Source organism: Podarcis raffonei, chromosome 18, assembly GCF_027172205.1.
Source record: "Podarcis raffonei isolate rPodRaf1 chromosome 18, rPodRaf1.pri, whole genome shotgun sequence".
In the NCBI taxonomy this organism is placed as follows: Eukaryota; Metazoa; Chordata; class Lepidosauria; order Squamata; family Lacertidae; genus Podarcis; species Podarcis raffonei.
Genome location: NC_070619.1, coordinates 5,265,028 through 5,284,958, shown reverse-complemented (window position 1 = coordinate 5,284,958; position 19,931 = coordinate 5,265,028). Strand labels below are relative to the sequence as shown.

General features: G+C 48.8%; 2 protein-coding genes across 2 annotated transcripts in view; one reads left to right on the top strand and one right to left on the bottom strand.

Annotated features, from left to right (window-relative positions):
- UHRF1 (ubiquitin like with PHD and ring finger domains 1) overlaps positions 1-19,931 on the top strand; it is a 169,263-nt gene that overhangs the window by 74,371 nt on the left and 74,961 nt on the right. The gene's annotated exons all lie outside the window — the stretch shown is intronic.
- Positions 13,495-18,665, bottom strand: TICAM1 (TIR domain containing adaptor molecule 1). Its single transcript, XM_053372919.1, has 2 exons — positions 18,514-18,665; positions 13,495-16,504 (listed from the first exon to the last, which is right to left on the bottom strand). The coding sequence occupies exon 2, from the start codon at positions 16,368-16,370 to the stop codon at positions 14,256-14,258; it is 2,115 nt and encodes a 704-aa protein (XP_053228894.1). The 5' UTR covers positions 16,371-16,504; positions 18,514-18,665; the 3' UTR covers positions 13,495-14,255.

The following is a 19,931-nucleotide window of genomic DNA, read 5'->3' as shown; positions in this document are numbered from 1 at the left end:
TAGGGGGGTTGGGGGCAGAATAAGGGTGGCCAAAACCAGCTGCTCGTCGCCCTGCCCCCTGAAAGGAAAGGGAGCACACCAGGATCCCCTGAGTGACGGGCGCTTCCCAGCTCACACAGATGGCAGGGTTCAAGCAGCATGGTCAGGTCAGAATTGCTGCTGCCCTCCATTGCCAACTAATTTTTTTTTTCCTTTTCAAAGCACACACACACACACATGCAAATCCTATGTTTGACCTCTTGCTTTCTGAATCGGAGCCTGCCTTACAAGCTTGAAGAGCAGCTAGGTTTGCATGCCTTTCCTCCTCTCCCTCCCTTGAAAGCAAACGAGGGGTTTTAGGCGAGCCTGCAGTCAAGTCTTAAAAAAAAAAACCTGCTCTACCCTTTTTTCAGTGACAGCCTGTGCCGGGGGGGGGTGGGGGTGTGTGAAGGTTTCAGCCAAACACTGCGGGTAATGTTGAAAGTTAGCTTTGTGACCCAACCCGGTATGGTGAGGTTTGGTTGTGTTCTGGCTTTGATTTCACTTCATTTTCCAGTGTCCCATATTGCATTGCTGAGATTTTGCTGGCTGTGTTGAGAGGCTGGTTGTGGTGTTGTGCTGTGTTGTGCTGTTTTTTCCTCATTTTTCTTTTCTTAAAGCTCAAGCTGGCGCTATCACTGGTTCAGGCAGTTGAGGGGGGTGGGGTGGAAAAACCCCAAACTCTGAAGTTTGGATCAAACCAGCGGCCACCTGCCTTCCACCCCACAGAAAGACCAGAGGCAGAAAAACCATTATCAGGCTTCTTTTTCGAGTGTGTTAAAGATGATCCTTTGCGTTAAGATAGCCCCATTCTTTTCAGAGCGCAGATAGGGGTTGTTGTGTTTTGCTTTTTAAGAGGGGAGCGTCTTCCAGAATGTCGGGTGGCTAGGATCTGCTTCTTCTAATAGGTCCTGTGCCTACGAACCCTTCTTCCTTTGCACAGCTGCAGAAAGGGGTCAGAAGTGCTCCTTTAAAGGTCTTTTGGTGGCATCCGGGCAGGGGGAGAGACGGTGGCCCTTGTCGTGCTTGCAGATAAAATGCAGCGCACAGGCCACAGACCTAGTTGGCAGGTTTTGTCCCGGACGGTGGCTGGCGGCCCCTTTCTCCAACGGCTGGTTTTGCCGCGTCTCTGGCAGGTCTTAAAAGTGTGTGGGGGGGGTGTCAAGCAGCCTTAGTGGGTTTCTGCGCTTGCACCACCTCTTCCAGTTGCATTGAGAGAGGTGTCTAATAAGGTGTCTGGAAGGACAGTAAAGCATGAGACGGTTGTGGGTTCAAGCCCCACGTTGGGACAAAGGACCCCTGCACTGCATGGGGTTGGGCTGGATGATCTTGGTGGCCTCTTTCCAACTCTACAATTCTGCCATTCTAGACGGCTGTACACTTCATTCACAGTTGCTCCCTCTCTGAAAGACGGGATCTGTAATCAGACTTTTGAGGTCGTGTTCATCATCATCAAACCTTTATTGCATTAGCATACAGCCATAGCAGGATAAGACAAAAATGCTAGAGAGAAGCAACCTAGCAAAATTCAAACGATATTACTGGCATTGTGACATTTAAATTACCCTAACACAATAATGTAAAAATTTAGTTGCCAGCGCCGGAAATCTAAAGTGCAGATGTATATAAAACATATAATGGCCCCAAAATAGGCTTGGCACATTTGGTTAAAAAGGTAATACAAAGAATTAAAACAGGTCCAGGTCTGGGACACACTACCCAGTCAGTGTAGCCCTGAGTTTCAAAGCCTGCACTATAAAGATTGCCACCCCACGTGAAATTTGGGGATTTGCGTCCACAAGAAGCGATTTCAAACAGTCTTCCTTAGATGTGATGGTGGGCGGAATCAAGAGGAGGAGCTTAGTTCTTATTAGCTCATAAATAGGGCAGTAGAAAAAGAAGTGTATGAAGTCCTCTACTTCATTCATTGTGCATGGACATAGACGCTGAGTAATGGGGGTCTTAAAGTAAATCCCCCGCAAGAAGGCCGTGGGTATAGAATGGAAACGGGCCATGGTAAACGCTCTTCTCAAATTGGGCTCCGTCAGGTCTATCAAGGTCGTGTTAATTGAACTGTTCTTCAGTCCGGGAATCAAGAGAGTCGTAGAGTCGGAAGGGACCCCAAGAATCTAGCCCAGACTCCCTGCAATGCAGGAATCTTAACTGACAGGTGGCCATCAAACCTCTGTTCAAAACAAGGAAGGGAGAGTCCATCACCTGTGGGGTTCAGTCGGAATCTCCTTCCTTGCAATTTGAATCCGTCGGTTCAGGTCCTACCCTCCGGAGCCGGAGAAAAGAAACTTGCTCCGTCCTCCCTGAAAATGGATTCCCAAACCCTGTTCTCCCAGACGTGCCGGCCCAGGGCTTGGTGGGAGTCAGGAGTCTCAGGTCTTTGAAGAAGGAAGCAGGGCTCAGGGCTTTATCTGGAATTCAAAGGGTACCCAAAGCTCACTGAGTCTGGGGGAAAGGCATGTTGAGCTGCTTCCCATTTGGTTGCATTGTACTTGTTGCAGGGGGAGCATAGCTGTTCACAGTTGCCAGCTCTGTTTGCAGAGATGTTTGGAGCAGTGGTATCATCTCCCGGCCGGAAGGCAGGCACTGGAGCGCGGTTCTCGGCTGCCATCTTTTGTCAGCCAGCCACAAGAAAGCGGACAGTGGAATTTGCTGCCAAGGAGTGTGGTGGAGTCTCCTTCTCTGGAGGTCTTTAAGCAGAGGCTTGACAACCATATGTCAGGAGTGCTCTGATGGTGTTTCCTGCTTGGCAGGGGGTCGGACTCGATGGCCCTTGTGGTCTCTTCCAACTCTAGGATTCTATGAAAGCGCCGTTGACCCACTGACCATCTCACCCAGCCCTGACAGGGACAGAGCTTGCGCAGAATGCGGATTGGGAGGGGGGCATTGGAAAATGCTGGCCACTTGTTAGTCCAGAGGTGTTTTTTCCCCCAATAGCCCTTCAGAGGGTCAACATCTGGAAGGGTTCAAGAGACCCTCTCTGGCGTGGCTTTCAGAGGGCGGATTCAGACAACAATTTCATCCTCCTCCGGCCCCTGCCCTGACTTTACAGGCTGGGAATTCAGTGATCTGGCAAGGTTGCTCCTGATCTATAGCTCAGTCAGTAGAACATGAGGCCTTTAATATCAGAGTCGTGGGTTCACGCCCCACATCGGGCAGAAGATTCCCACATGGGGGTGGGATTAGGGCAGGGGCCAGCAAACTTACCGCGCCTCGGGCCGGTGTCTCCAGGGCCGATCGCGCAGAGGGCATGGGAGCGCATGCCCATACGCATGCGCACACGCTATTTCTGGCGCACTTCCGGGTCGGAGGAGCACCGGAAATAGCTTGTGCGCATGTGCATGGGCCTCCTCTAACCCGGATGTGCACCGGAATAATGCTTGTGCATGCGCAAATAACGCGTGCACATGTGCACAAGCTACTTCCGGTGCTCCTCCAACCCAGAAGTGGGCAGCTGCACAGCGCCGGTAAGAGCAGGCGGCGGGGGTCGCCGCGGGCCGGATAAACAAGTCCCTTGGGCCTTATCCAGCCCACAGGCCTTAGTTTGGGGACCCCTGGATTAGGGTGACCCTCATGGTCGTTTCCAACTCTACAATTCCACATGGTCCGTCCCAGAGGACGCAGTGCACATGGGTCCCTCTCCCAAGCCAATGTCTGCTGGAAAATTGAGGTGTTTCGGACGCTGGTCCACGGACTCTTTCATGGCCACTGCTGCCCCCAGTTCCACTAGATCTGCAAGGTGCCATTTTCCAACAAAGCAATGTATGCCGCTGTAGCATGAGGGCTTTGTCTGAATCCATCTCCTTACATTTTTGTTTGGGATTTTTTTGGGGGGGGGTATGGCCAAAGTTGATGGAGTGTTGTGTGTTGACCACCAGAGTTGTGGGCTCCAAGTTTGGTTTCAAAAGGCTCTCTTTGGTACTTGGTGTGCGCAGGAGAGCAAGGGTAGAAAACAGCTGCTGAGGTTGGGGGGGGGTAGAGGAAGAGGTGATCCCCCCCCCCGCCAGCTGCCCACCCCTCAAGGCTCTCTCGCTCTTCACAACACCCCTCGGGACCGCTGACCACGTCCTTTCCCTGCTTGAGACTGGATGGCTCAGCTGAACCATAGCAACCTCAGAAAGGTTTTCCTCAGAGGAGGAATCACTTCGACTGTCCTCCCCCCCCCCCCCCGCTTTGTTAAAAAAAGCAAACGACAGTATCGAGGGGTAAAGAAAGGTGGTTTCAGGGTACTGCTGCTGCTGTTTTCTTGCTGCAAAGAAAAGTCTTCGTTTAGCAACGCATTGAGCAGAATACTCAAGAAGCGGAGTGTGTTAAACTCATCAGCCGGTGGCAACTCCTATGTTGAAGTGAATGAAATGACACTTTAAAAAAATAAAAAGGAAAAGGAAAAGAAAATCCTGCTGCTAAAAAACAAACAAACCCCAATTTCCTCTGACTTTCTTGTTCTTCTGTCTGTTGGGATCTGGTTGGTTGGTTGGTAGGGGTTGCTTGAGGGATGGCATTTATTTTGCAGAAGGGGAGCTCCCCATTTTCTCACAGGGAAACAGGTTTATTTATGGATGGAGGAATCAGTGCGCAGCGTCAGGCCATTAAAGTCCTGTTGTCAGCTAGAGAGGCTTCTGGCAGTAGCTCCCTAGCAGCAGCTGGTATTTGGGGATATTCTGGCTGTGGTTCAGAGCATCTCCCTAGCAAACAGGGGGGGGCCCAGATTCAACCCCCAGTTGTTGTAGTGATTAACTGAGGAGCAGGGGCGAACCATGGACTCCTTGGAGAAAAAGGGGGGAGCTAATTGCAATCAATAAGCTGTTCTGCTGACCTAAGAGGGCTGGAGGGCCCAACCAGATGGAGATCCCAGTTGCCCACCTGAGATCCAGAAAGATCTCCACGTGGTCGCAGTTGGACCTGCGTCAGTCTCAGAATGCACCTGGTGCCTGGGGAATTTTGTACACTTGATTCCAGGTTGGGATTCAGGTACCGTATTTTTTGCTCTATAAGACTCACTTTTCCCCTCCTAAAAAGTAAGGGGAAATGTGTGTGCGTCTTATGGAGCGAATGCAGGCCGCGCAGCTATCCCAGAAGCCAGAACAGCAAGAGGGATTGCTGCTTTCACTGCACAGCGATCCCTCTTGCTGTTCTGGCTTCTGAGATTCAGAATATTTTTCTCTTGTTTTCCTCCTCCAAAAACTAGGTGCGTCTTATGGAGCGGAAAATGCAGTATATCTGCGTGGGGCTCCAGCCGAAACCTTGTTTGGATGGGGGTAGAGGACTCTGGGCAGCAGCCAAGACATCTGTTGCTTAATATTTCAGCCCCAAAGGGCTGGCCAAACCCCTGGGAACCACATGCCATTGGTGGGCGGGGGCAGGAGCAAAAGGGGGGGGGGAGCAACGGTTGTAGATTTTAACCTTTCTCAGTAGTCTAGCTTCTGCACCCACCCAAGCCTTCTCTGCCTTCCATCTAGGAAAGGAGGAGGCATTCAGCAGAGTTCAGGGGCGCATTCTGGCCGGTCAGAAACACTCAAGGGGGGGGGCAGTGCAAAGCAAGACCAGTGAGGGGTGGGGCCTATGCAGAGTCCTGGGTGCCAGGTAGAGAGGTTTGGGGAGGCATATTTGGACACTGGGCCTGGCATGCGTGCCCGTTGTAGAAAGATGCATGCAGAAAGATTTTACCTGGAGGGTAACCTTAATTTCACTTACATGCTCATGGGGTGTGGACCAGCAGGCCAGGAAGAAGACCTTGGGGAAATGGGGGGGGGACCGTGTGAAACCACCTTGAGATCCTTGGAAAACAAAGGTGGTTAAATCAAAACAAAAAAAAAATTCTTTCCAGTAGCACCTTAAAGACCAACTAAGTTAGTTCTTGGTATGAGCTTTCGTGTGCATGCACACTTCTTCAGATACACTGAAACAGAAGTTGCCAGATCCTTCTATATAGTGAGAAGGTGGGGAGGGGTATTACTCAGAAGGGTGGTGGGAATGGGTGATTGGCAGATAGCTGTGATGAGCCTGTTGACGACTCTTAACGACTGCAATAGGTCTTACAGGAAAAAGCAAGGGGTGAGAAGGTGAAAAATGGCTTTGTCATGTATAATGAGATAAGAATCCAATGTCTTTGTTCAGACCAGGTCTCTCCATGGTCTGCCAATCACCCATTCCCACCACCCTTCTGAGGAATACCCCTCCCCACCTTCTCACTATATAGAAGGATCTGGCAACTTCTGTTTCAGTGTATCTGAAGAAGTGTGCATGCACACGAAAGCTCATACCAAGAACTAACTTAGTTGGTCTTTAAGGTGCTACTGGAAGGAAAAAAAAATTTGTTTTGACTATGGCAGACCAACACGGCTACCTTTCTGTAAGTGGTTAAATCACTAAACTAATAAATAATGGACCGCTCGATTAAGACGCTGACCCAGTGTGCAGCCGCCACAAAGGATTTCCCTCTCTCAACTCCATGCATACATATCGTAGATGTCTTCCTTCTCTCCTCTTGCTTGCCTTTTCTCTAAACTAAAAAGCCCCAAGCGACAACACTTTATTCCCATAGGGGAGTCACTCCGCGCACACCCCTCAATCAGTTTGGTCGCCCTTTTCCAACGCTTTTCCATCTCCTTTTTGAGGGCAGGTGCCCAGAACACAGTGGCACAAGCCCAGTCCCCAAGGATTCCTGAGCCTAAGGGTATATGGCCAGCACTGAAGCTGGCTTGCCTTTCCCCCACCTAAAAGCACCGCACCTGCTTAGCTTGCTTAATTTCTGCACCTAGATTTAGGTACTGAAGTTTCTTCTGCTGCTGCTATTATTAAGCAGCTAGGCTTCTGAAACCTCAAGTGTGGGAAACCTTGAGTGCCAGCCATGCTGAGTAACCCATTGCTTTGGCCTTTGTTGGGATCCAGTAGGTTAAAAATAAAAGCTGCCGTCAGGTTGGTCCAGATATGGAGCTGAGCAGCTGAGAGGGTTGCATGTGAAACAAGAAACTTAGCAAGCTCTATGTCAGCCAGGGGTGATTTCCCCCAGGCAAGGGCTTTGCAAGAACACTGGTCCTTCATTCCTGCATAACAAGAGCTGGCTTGCATGCATACCTGTATAGTCACCAGAGGTGACACTCCGTTCAATGCAGGGGAGTGCCCTAGGATTCTGATCAAGTTGAGTGAGCAAGCTAGAAACTTTCGTGGCCTTATTCGCAAGGATGAATTAATGAAGAACAGCTTGTGTCTGATTCAAACCTCACCTGAACCAAGAGCTGTCCTAGCCAGTGGCGTAGCCTTTTGGGTATGTGTGTGTGTGTGTACAGGGACTGTGTGCTTCCATCGCTGGGCTCCATTGAAAACAGCTGCTCCGTGTGAACCAGGAAATGGCCTTTCTAGACAACAGAGCAACTCATGCTTATCTCTGTGGCTGCAATCTCCTGAAACACTCAAGGGAGTTGAACGTACATGCATGCTCCATCCGTTTCCCTCCCTCCACACAGCCCCGTGCACTGGCAACCCACGCTACACCACTGGCCCTTTGTTGTGGTTGTGGTTTAGTCGTGTCCGACTCTTCGTGACCCCCTGGACCAGAGCACGCCAGGCACTCCTGTCTTCCATTGCCTCCCGCAGTTTGGTCAAACTCATGCTGGTAGCTTCAAGAACACTGTCCCACCATCTCGTCCTCTGTCGTCCCCTTCTCCTTGCGCCCTCCATCTTTCCCAACATCAGGGTCTTTTCCAGGGAGTCTTCTCATGAGGTGGCCAAGTATTGGAGCCTCAGCTTCAGGATCTGTCCTTCCAGTGAGCACTCAGGGCTGATTTCCTTCAGAATGGAGAGGTTTGATCTTCTTGCAGTCCATGGGACTCTCAAGAGTCTCCTCCAGCACTAGAATTCAAAAGCATCAATTCTTCGGCGATCAGCCTTCTTTATGGTCCAGCTCTCACTTCCATACATCACTACGGAGAAAACCATAGCTTTTACTATACGGACCTTTGTTGGCAAGGTGATGTCTCTGCTTTTTAAGATGCTGTCTAAGTTTTTCATTGCTTTTCTCCCAAGAAGCAGGCGTCTTTTAATTTCGTGGCTGCTGTCACTATCTGCCGTGATCATGGAGCCCACTGACCCTAGCAAGCCTTAATACAAATGTATTAAGGTATAATACAAATACCCATCCTCACCCCCCACTTTTCTGTCAGGAACAAAACAGAACTGGCAACTCTGGCTCGTGAACTCTGTTCACAGCAGTGGTGCGACAGGCATTTCATCCCCCCCACCTTTGTAAAGGAATGGTAGAGTTGCGAAGAAAACTTCAGAAAGGGGCAACCCAAACCATCAAGGGGATGGAGCAACTCCCTGGCGCATGGGCCAGGAATCAGCTTTACCCGCTGAACAGCAGCCTGAAGAGGGCAGGAGGTTTACTGACTCCGCCTGCTGCTGATCAGCCTTCAAGTACTCAGAGGAGAACCAGCTGGCTCCAGCCTTCTTAAGCGGGGCTTCCAGCCTCCTGTCAGTTGCTGGAAACGTTTTGTCGTTCCTGGTCCGACCTTTGCTGCTTTTCGGTTAGATTGTTGGATTCCCTGACCCCTGGACTGTCCGCCATACGTCCAACCTTAGAACCGGACCTGACTTTGCTTATGGGCTCTGCTTCCAGGCAAGTACCCCTCTGAAACTGCTGGTTGGCTGGCACCTCACTTCTCTGGGCTCTATAAAAATGTAAAGGGACCCCTGACCATTAGGTCCAGTCGTGACCGACTCTGGGGTTGTGGCGCTCATCTCGCTTTATTGGCTGAGGGAGCCGGCGTACAGCTTCCAGGTCATGTGGCCAGCAGGACTAAGCCGCTTCTGGCGAACCAGAGCAGCGCACGGAAACGCCGTTTACCTTCCCGCCAGAGTGGTAGCTATTTATCTACTTGCACTTTCTGCTTTCAAACTGCTAGGTTGGCAGGAGCAGGGACCGAGCAACAGGAGCTCACCCCGTCGTGGGGGTTTGAACCGCCGACCTTCTGATCGGCAAGTCCTAGGCTCTGTGATTTAACCCACAGCGCCACCCACGTCCCCTGGACTCTATACAAGTTAGATCATTGCAATGTATTATACACCTCAGAAGACAGTTTGGGAACTTGAGCTGGTGGAGCATTTTGGAAGCCCAGTTGCTAACTGGGGAGCTGCTGCGAGAAACAGCTGTGCAAGACTTTGGGAGGCAGAGATGCAAGAGGGCATCAGAGGAGGGAGAGAAGTAAAGAGGGACAGAGGCCAGTGTTATCTGCAGCACCCCTGACCATCACTCAAGTCACCCCAGGGTGCCACGGCCCACGAGTTGAAAACTATTGGCTTAGTATGAAACCTTCTTAGGCAGACTTAAGGCCCATTCACACCTCGTTTTAATATGGATCCTTTAATCTCGTGGTTCCAAAACATTTTTTCCCAGGCCACTCACTGCCTCCTCAGTCCCCCAGTGCACCCTACCACACTAAAACCAGTGGTTTGCACGACCGGCTAAGGGAGATAACAACACAATAAAATTCAAAACGGCGACAATTGATTACACATTCAGTCCAAATCCAGTTGAAACTATTGTTTAATTAATTCAGACTCATGAACTTGATCCAGCGATACCAGCTTTTTGAAGTCCGATATTCATTTGCACCTCCAGCGCCCCCAGCTCCCACCCTAGGGGGTAGTAGCAACCCTTTGCTTTAATCGAACACACATATTTTAATTACCCCTTCTATACAATGTTCACTGCAAACAGCTGCTGTCCCAAACTTTCACCCTGCTAAATCCTGAGTTTCCCTGTCCTCAGAACATCTGAAAAAGGTTTCTGCTCCTCTTTAAAAGCTCTTCTGTCCCCGACTCTTGGCATGAAGCGTTGATTACCTTACTACCAAAACAAGGAACGGACCCAAATATTATAAAGAATTACAGGCCAATTTCATTACTGAATATTGGATTAGAAAATCTTTGCTGGTGTGTTAGCAAATAGATTGAAAAAATGCTTGAACAGAATAATAGGTAAGGATCGGAATGGCTTTTTACCAAGGAGACAGATAAAAAATAATACAAGTGTAGTGATTGATCTTCTAGAATTTATTGATATGGTGGATGCGGAGAAAGCCTTCGACAGTGTGGCCTGGAACTTTCTGGTTCACACTGTGGAAAGTGTGAAACTTGGGAACAAAATTTTGAATGGTATTAAAGAGATTTATGAAAACCAGAAAGCTAAGTTAATAATTAATGAAATAACTGAAGAATTCCAAATTGAAAGAGGCGCCAGTCAAGGATGTCCTCTATCCCCACCACAGTTCAAGAAGGACACTGACAAACTGGAACGTGTCCAGAGGAGGGCAACCAAAATGGTCAAAGGCCTGGAAACGATGCCTTATGAGGAACGGCTAAGGGAGCTGGGCATGTTTAGCCTGGAGAAGAGGAGGCTAAGGGGTGATATGATAGCCATGTTCAAATATATAAAAGGATGTCACATAGAGGAGGGAGAAAGGTTGTTTTCTGCTGCTCCAGAGAAGCGGACACGGAGCAATGGATCCAAACTACAAGAAAGAAGATTCCACCTAAACATTAGGAAGAACTTCCTGACAGTAAGAGCTGTTTGACAGTGGAATTTGCTGCCAAGGAGTGTGGTGGAGTCTCCTTCTTTGGAGGTCTTCAAGCAGAGGCTTGACAACCATATGTCAGGAGTGCTCTGGTGGTGTTTCCTGCTTGGCAGGGGGTTGGACTCGATGGCCCTTGTGGTCTATTCCAACTCCATGATTCTATGATTCTATCCCCACTTTTATTCATTGTGTCGCTGGAAACACTCCTAATAGTGATAAGAAAGGACCCAAAAATTAAGGGGATTAGTCTAGACAATATAAAGTTAAAGCATTTGCGGACGATGTAATTATTACTACAGAAAATCCAGAAGAAAGTATACAAGAAGCCCTAAAGAAATTGTCTGAGTATGGAGGAGTATCGGGCTTCAAGTTAAATAAAGAAAAATCTAAATTATTAACGAAAAATATGGGGGTAAAGGAACAGGAAGTATTGGAAAAAGTAACAGGCCTTAAAATTACCACGAAAGTTAAGTATTTGGGGTTCTGGATTACAAATAGAAATACCAATTTGTACAAGGATAATTATGTGAAATAGTGGAAGGAAATAAAAGGATATTTAAATAAATGGAATAAACTGAACTTGTTTTTATGGGGTAGGATATCCTTGATAAAAATGTCAGTTCTCCCAAAAATGCTCTTTCTTTTCCAGACGATCCCAATAATTATTGGGACAAAATGTTTTAAAGGCTGGCAAAGGGGTCTTTCTAATTTTATTTGGCAGGGTAAGAAGCCAAGAGTAAGGTTCAAAGTATTGATGGAGCCTAGAGAAAGGGGCGGGTTCATGGTTCCAGACCTCAAGCTGTATTTTGACGCCACATGCATGACGTGGCTGAAAGATTGGATGTTACTGACAGATACGAAAATCCTAGACCTGGAGGGCTGGGACAAAGTTTTCGGGTGGCATGGCTACCTGGGTCACGATAAAATAAAACCGCATAGAGGCTTTACTAATCATTTGGTGAGAAAGGCCCTATTCGAAGTTTGGGAAAGAAATAAAACAATAGCAACAGCCAAAACTCCCTGGTGGCTATCGCCTATAGAGTCATCAGCCATGCATAGAAATAATATGAAAGACAGTTGGCTAACATATAGGGAACTCATAGAAGAGATAAAGGATTGCCCGACAGTGAAGAAGTTTGAAGAATTAAAAGGAGGGGGGGTGAATTGGTTAGAATATTTCCAATTAAAAACAATATTTGAGAAGGATAATAAACTTAAAGGGTTTGCTAAAAAAAATCTCGGTATGGGAAAAGGAAATATTATACAACAACCAACAGACTTTCTCAAAAATATATAAATTGTTACAAAATGGGAAAATAGAAAAGGAGGAAAAAGGTGACGCTATTAAAAAAATGGGAACAAGATCTGGGCCACTCAGTTGAATATAATAAATGGGAAAGACTGTGGACAAAAAATATAAATTTCACAGCATGTTACCTAGTAAGAGAGAACTATATGAAAATGCGTCATAGGTGGTCCCTGGCGCCAGAAAGGCTGGCAAAAATGAATAAAACATACAATAATAAATGCTGGAGTTGTAAGAAAGAAAAAGGAACCTTCTACCAAATGTGGTGGACATGCCCCGGAAATTGGGAAATTTTGGAGCATGATCCACAAAGAAATAAAGAAAATACTAAGAATATCATATAGTAAAAGGCCAGAGGCATTCCTTTTAGGAATTTTAAACGACAATATTCCCAAAGACAAAACTAAATTTTTCTTATACGCGACGTCTGCAGCAAGAATCCTGGTGGCTAAGTATTAGAAAGGGGATCAGTTACCCACTAGGGGAGAGTGGTTATGTAAGATTTCAGAATATTTAAGGTAAAGGTAAAGGTACCCCTGCCCGTACGGGCTAGTCGTGTCCGACTCTAGGGTTGTGCACCCATCTCACTTAAGAGGCCAGCGCTGTCCGAAGACACTTCCGGGTCACGTGGCCAGCGTGACAAGCTGCATCTGGCGAGCCAGCGCAGCACACGGAACGCCGTTTACCTTCCCGCTAGTAAGCGGTCCCTATTTATCTACTTGCACCCGGGGGGTGCTTTCGAACTGCTAGGTTGGCAGGCGCTGGGACCGAGCAACGGGAGCGCACCCCACCACGGGGATTCGAACCACCGACCTGATGATCGGCAAGTGCTTAGAATTAGCCAAATTGACAGATATAATAAGACAAAAAACAAAAAGTGAAGTGAAGAAGGAATGGGAGTGCCTAAATGAATACCTTAAAAGCCAAGGTTCGAGGACAGAAATCTGGCTGAGTCTGGAATAACCTTATGAAAGGATAAGAAAGAGGGATTTATATCTAGATGCTAGGATAGAGATGATCAGGAAAACAGGAAAACAGGAAGATACTATGAGAGGTAAAGGAGGTGCTGTGGGATTGGTGGAAGTCAATGTTTGTTTTCCTTTTTAGTGTTTATATTATTTGTAAGATTTGGATTTGTTTTTTAAAATGCTTGTTTTTGTGTTTTGTGTATTTTTTCGTGTGTTTTTTTGTTGCTGTATGGAAAATACTAATAAAATTTACTTTTTTTAAGCTCTTCTGTCAGCTTTATGTGGATGAAACCTTTGTCCGTTTTTTGTTTTCGATGGGAGTGTTTTTGTGTGGAGCAGCTTCCAGAGTGGCAGGGTAGCCTGAATCAGCAAATCGTGGAAAACAGGGGAAATGGGCAGGGAAATTCCGGGTTAAAATCGCGTCCAAATAGAAGCCAGGGGACAAATTGATTAGGCCAAAAGTGCCCTAAGAGGAAAGCAGCAGAACGGATAGAGACAGATTGGAATGTGAACAGTTTAATTTATTTCTCCCCAACTATTATGGTCTTTAAGGTTGAAGTCCTAAAGGGGTCAAAAGCACAGTTAAGAGAATAAACTTAGAGATGAACTATACCTATTATTTATTGTCAGTTAACTCTCATTTTGCTTTGCTTGTATGTACTTAAACCTAGATTGCTGCTTGTTTTGTTTTCTTGTTTTTGGTAATGTTGAATTCATTCTGTGTTTGTTAAATTGTGTTCTGTCAGTTTTGGCATGCTCTGTATTTCATATACATTCGTACCTTGGAAGTCGAACGGAATCTGTTCCGGAAGTCCATTCGACTTCCGAAACGTTCAGAAACCAAGGCGCAGCTTCAGATTGGAAGCTCCTGTAGCCAATCGGAATCCGCAGAACCTGCGTCGGACGTCCAGGTTCCAAAGAACGTTCGCAAACTGGAACACTCACTCCCAGATCTGCAGCGTTCGGGAGCCAAAACGTTCAAGTTGCAAGGCGTTTGACTTCTGAGGTACGACTGTATTAGCATTCTGATGTATAATTTATGAAATAAATTTCGTTTTCGAGAAGCAGCATGCAAGTCAACTCAAATCAGGCAACCGCAGAGAAATTGTTCTGAGTTTTGCTCCAAAATGAACTTGATTCTCATTCGCTTCCCCTGAGAGTTACGCGAACTGCTTCTGGGTGTTGTTCAGACATTTCTGATGCGATTTGACAAACTTCGTTAAACCAAACCAACTCATTCAAGGAGGGCTCCCTTTTCCTGCTGCCTCTCCAGATCTTCTGACGCCCATTTTGGGTCGAGAAGGAGCAGAACAGAGTTTCTACATGTGGTCGTGTCCCTGATCACAAGGCCACAAAGAGGTGGAGGCACTTTGAGCTTCAGCCTCCAGGTCTCTCTCTCCCGTCCAAACCACCTTCTTCCTCTTCTGCCGCCGCACCTGCCTTCTCCACCTGCATTTGGTTATAGTCTCCAATCTGGACCATTTGGGCATTCTGGATTATGAGGTGCGACGGAGGTGCCCCAGACATGAGCCCTGGGGAACCCCGTGAGAAGACATATGGATGGGAGAGTTGATCAGGCCCCAGCTGAGGTTGAAGCATTTCAGAGTAGAAAAATGGCTGGTCAAGTGGGGTTTGCAGCCCCAGAAAGCCCCTCTGCGAGGGCAGCGGAGCTTGCGAGCCGACCCTGAGAGCAGACAGGCGCTGCAGGGCCTGCTGGTATGCACTCTGCTGCTCCTGCAAGTGCTCCTGGTTACGGATCTGCCTTGAGATATTCCACAGAGCCCTCTTCTCCCGGATCACCGCTGGGGAGAACGTTTTCTTGACCCGCCTGGCGAAGACGGGCGAGGTCTCATCCAGCGGCACAATCGACGCGAGCAGGAAAGGCATCTCTCGCCTCTTCATGGGGCTCTCTTTGGCAATGAAGGGCACCACCGAGTTGGTCTTGCAGAAGCGCTGGAAGGAGTCCATCAAGGCCACGTTTGCCTGGAAGGCGCAGAAGCGGCTCTTGAAGTTCTCCGTCAGGAGGAGGAGGGTGAAGGCTGAGTTATCCAGGGCATCCTGGAAGCAGCTGAGCTGGCAGTGCCCAGGGACCAGGAAGTCCTCGCTGACCGTCGCCCCGTCGGCAACGCCCAGGGCCTCCAGCCGCTCCCTCACCTGGCAGGCGACTGTCTCGTCTTCAGGGGCATGGACCAAAACGAAAGTGAAGAAGGGTTGCTCCTCAGCCGGCAGATCTGTCGAGGGGGGTCCTGATGAACGAGGAGGAGGAGGGCCAGAGCTTGAAGAGGACCCAGTCTCCAAGCTCGGCTTCAGGGAAGAGGAATCTTCCACGGTTCTTGGAACAAACGGTGCAGAAGATGCTAAACCAGGCAGAGGTGTGGGTGGTGCTTGTGAGTTCTGGAATGGACATCCTGCACAACCCTGCGGTTCCGAGGCCACCAGACTTCGGGGTTCCCTGTTTTCTCCATCTTCCAGCAACTGCGTAATTTTAGGGGGAGGCTGAACCGACAAGCAATAATGGTTGCCTCCAGGATCGCTGGTTTGCCTGGTTTTCTCTTGGCCTTGCACGACGGGCTCCGCTGGTCCCCCAGAGCAAGAATCGGCTGGAGACTCAGCAGTGGCTCCCGCTTCTCCAGGCTGCACCAGGGAGTTGGGGCCACTTCTGCACAGCTTGCTGGGCTCGGGGACGCCATGCTGAACGGAATGGATGAGGAAAGGCAGCGTTGGAGACTGGCTGATCTCCAGGTGGCTGAGCAGCGAGGCCGGGCTGCCTGTGGAGCACAGAGGCTGGATTTCGGAGGGAGCCCAGGAACTCAAAACTGGCATGGGCGAGCTCTTTGCTGCTCTGGAGGAAGGCTTCCCCACATCGCGTCTCGGAGCGCTGAAGCTGTTGCTTGCCACCGCAGGCACGAAATCCAGCCCACACTTATGCTCAGCTTCGCTCAAGAGGCTCTCAAAAACAGACCTTGGGACATCACTCTCAAGGGAAGCCTTGATGGCGATACGGTAAGCCTCGTCTCTGGCCAGGGGCCCACAGAGCTTTTCCTCTACTAACAACGAGTAGATCTGGGCCACAGCCAGCGCCACTCCTGCATCCTGGTTTGAAGGGGCTGGATCGGCTCTGCTTGCTGCAGCGCTCCGCTGGTGGCTCTTGTAGATGTCTGCCACGGCAGCACAGTTCTCCAACGCTTCCAGGCTCAGTCTGGCCTCCGTCTCTCTGCCCAGGGTCAAGAGGATCATGGCCTGAAGGAGCCTGCAACTCTTCCCGCCTTGCCGCCTGCAGCTCAGCTTGTGTTTGTACTGGACCAGCCTGTCTCTCGGGGTCGCGGCCAAGACCCTGAAGATGCCCTCCATGCTCGGAGGTGCCGTACAGCCCTCTGCCGCCTTGGCGAGTGGTCTGGAGAGGCCAACGACCCAGTTGGAAGACCATCTTGGGGCCTGGAGGGGTGAAAGCGTGGCAGCAGAGGGAGGTTCTCCACCATGCCGGCAGGCCATCAGCCTCTTCCCAGTGAGATTTTGTCCTCTTACTTGTACCTTCACCAAAATGTTCAAGAAACAGGAGATGTCATCAGCCCGCCATCTTTGCCCTCTGGGTTTTTTTGGTTTGGTGTTTTGTCTTCTGTGCAAACCTGCAATGTAAAAGGTGGAGGAAATATTTGGGAACATCTCTGGGTCTTGGCAAGCCTCATTTATGCCCTGGATTAATTGCTTAAAAGGTAAAGGGACCCCTGACCATTAGGTCCAGTCGTGGCCGACTCTGGGGTTGCGGTGCTCATCTCGCTTTATTGGCTGAGGGAGCCGACGTAGAGCTTCCGGGTCATGTGGCCAGCAGGACTAAGCCGCTTCAGGCAAAACCAGAGCAGTGCACGGACACACTGTTTACCTTCCCGCCGGAGCGGTACCTATTTATCTACTTGCACTTTGACGTGCTTTCGAACTGCTAGGTTGGCAGGAGCAGGGACCGAACAACGGGAGCTCACCCTGTCGTGGGGATTCAAACCGCCAACCTTCTGATCGGCAAGACCTAGGCTCTGTGGATTGACCCACAGCGCCACCTGCGTCCCGGATTAATTGCTTAGTAAACAATTACCGTATTTTTCGCTCTATAAGACGCACCAGACCACAAGATGCACCTAATTTTTGGAGGAGGAAAACAAGAGAAAAATATTCTGAATCTCAGAAGCCAGAACAGCAAGAGGGATCGCTGCGCAGTGAAAGCAGCAATCCCTCTTGCTGTTCTGGCTTCTGCGATAGCTGCACAGCCTGCATTCGCTCCATAAGACGCACACACATTTCCCCTTACTTTTTAGGAGGGAAAAAGTGAGTCTTATAGAGCAAAAAATACGGTAATCAGCGGCTCCCAAACCTTTGGTCCTTACGAACCAACCGAGAACTGGCCTTGTTTTATATGTGCTTCTCGTTCTCGCGCTTTTAACTGCTTTTTTAATTATCTTATCTTTCAAATGGCCTTGAGAAGGCTTAGAAGGAAATTAATAAATAAGTTACAATAAATGAATTCATTTTAAAAAAAACGTTAAGGGGGAAATTAAATTAATGTAGCCTTCCGGATTTTGATCAACTGGGAAGATTAAAACATAAATAACACTCTTTGTGGATGGATTTCAAGGCAGTTCTAAGAATCGGCTTTCTGAATATTGTTTGACCGACTCTGTTTCAAATATCTTTAAGTTAAGCTAATAGTATCCGGAACTGGTCACTGTTATGGGTTCAGGCAGGAAACAGGATATTCAAGTGAGGGGCATATATAAACTTTGATTATTATTATTATTTACAAATGCACGAAGCTGTTTTCAGATCAAGTCAGACCACTGGTCCTTCTAGGCCAGTGCTGCACATTCTGACCGGCAACACTTCTTCAAGCAGAGCCATGCCCCCCACCACCACAAAACCCCTTTTTAGCGTGGGATTGGGAACTTGCCACGTTTGAGACGTCTGCTTCCTTGAGGTCTCGCCTTAAAGGTGACTCATATGCTGGGAACCCTCAAGGCTCAGTTATGGTCTCGCTCTCTCCTTCCCTCTCGCCGCATGCAGCTCGGCCGATGTTTGCGCCGGACCCAACATTTCCAACTTGAAAAAGTTTGGCAACCCTCCGCTAAACTGACAGGCAGGGGCTTGTCAGATTTCCAGGGGAGGGATCGTTTGCAGGCTCTGCTGCTTAACTGCAGCAATTTGCTCAAAACACAATAAGTTTCCAGTCCTCATGGGGTCTGCATAAAAGGCCTGATTTCAAATAGGAGCGTCTGAAAAGGCCTTATGCTGTGTCGCTGCTGCACCTAGCTCAACCTTTGCTAACCTGGCATATTTGGGACTCGGCACCGATTGGATCCAGGCAGCAGCACTGGGTTTGGGGGCAGCTGAAGCCCCAGGAATCTCAAGGTTGTCAGGCTGATTCAGCTCAACCTCAGCACTATTGCAAAAAAACCAACTCTTTAGGATTCAGCCATTCAGTCCTGTTAAAGGTGCTGCCCTTTTGCATCCATCCCTGGTGTCCTGCTGTTGAGAACCAGCCTCTCGTTCCGCCCGCCTGCCTGGCTTGGGAAAGAGGCCAGAATCTTTTAACTTCCCTGGGAGAACGAATAAAATTCCTCCTTGGCAAGAACTACGTAGGTTTACCTACCTGGCACAGAGCTGCAAAAAGGCTGGATTTTCCTTGCAAACTTGGTTCGCAAGCCCCCTTGAAAAGTTTTGGCCCTGGAGGAGGAACTGAGCGGCGGAAGCTGAACAGTCAGACACCCTCCTCACCGTTTCCTCTCCCTGGTGCGGAGTCAGAGCACAACTCTTAACTTTCGGTTTCCAGGGCGTAAGGAGTGCAACGTCTTGCTGAACTTCTGATTTGCTGCTTCGCTGAGTCAGGCTGCCAGCTGCACCAAAACCACACCTGCTCTCTGCGTCTTAGGGCTGCAATCCTCATCCCCCTCGCAGCAAAACCCCACTGACCTCAGCTGCAAGAAATTCTAAATGTTTATATATTTAAATGGAGCAAGGCTTTGTACATGTGATTTGCCGCGGCTGTTCTTCTGGAAGGATGACAAGGTGGACTTGATAGTGTCCCTATCAAGAGAAGTCATGGTACCGCTCTATTCTGCCATGGTCAGGCCCTACCTGGAGTCCTGTGTCCAGTTCTGGGCACCACAATTTAAGAAAGATGTTGACAAGCTGGAACATGTGCAGAGGAGGGCAACTAAGATGATCAAGGGTCTGGAAGCCAAGCCTGATGAGGAACGGTTGAAGGAGCTGGGTATGTTTAGCCTGGGAAAGTGGAGGTTGAGAGGAGATATGAAAGCCACCTTCAAAAGGGCTGTCACATGGAAGATGGAGAAAGCTTGTTGGAGAAAGTCTTATTCAACATCTTTATCAACGACTTGGATGATGGACTCAAGGGCATCCTGATCAAATTTGCAGATGACACCAAACTGGGAGGGGTGGCTAACGCCCCAGAGGACAGGATCACACTTCAAAACGACCTTGACAGATTGGAGAACTGGGCCAAAACAAACAAGATGAATTTGAACAGGGAGAAATGTAAAGTATTGCACTTGGGCAAAAAAAATGAGAGTCACAAATACAAGATGGGCGACACCTGGCTTGAGAGCAGTACATGTGAAAAGGATCTAGGAGTCTTGGTTGACCACAAACTTGACATGAGCCAACAGTGTGACGCGGCAGCTAAAAAAGCCAATGCAATTCTGGGCTGCATCAATAGGAGTATAGCATCTAGATCAAGGGAAGTAATAGTGCCACTGTATTCTGCTCTGGTCAGACCTCACCTGGAGTACTGTGTCCAGTTCTGGGCGCCACAGTTCAAGAAGGACACTGACAAACTGGAACGTGTCCAGAGGAGGGCAACCAAAATGGTCAAAGGCCTGGAAACGATGCCTTATGAGGAACGGCTAAGGGAGCTGGGCATGTTTAGCCTGGAGAAGAGGAGGTTAAGGGGTGATATGATAGCCATGTTCAAATATATAAAAGGATGTCACATAGAGGAGGGAGAAAGGTTGTTTTCTGCTGCTCCAGAGAAGCGGACACGGAGCAATG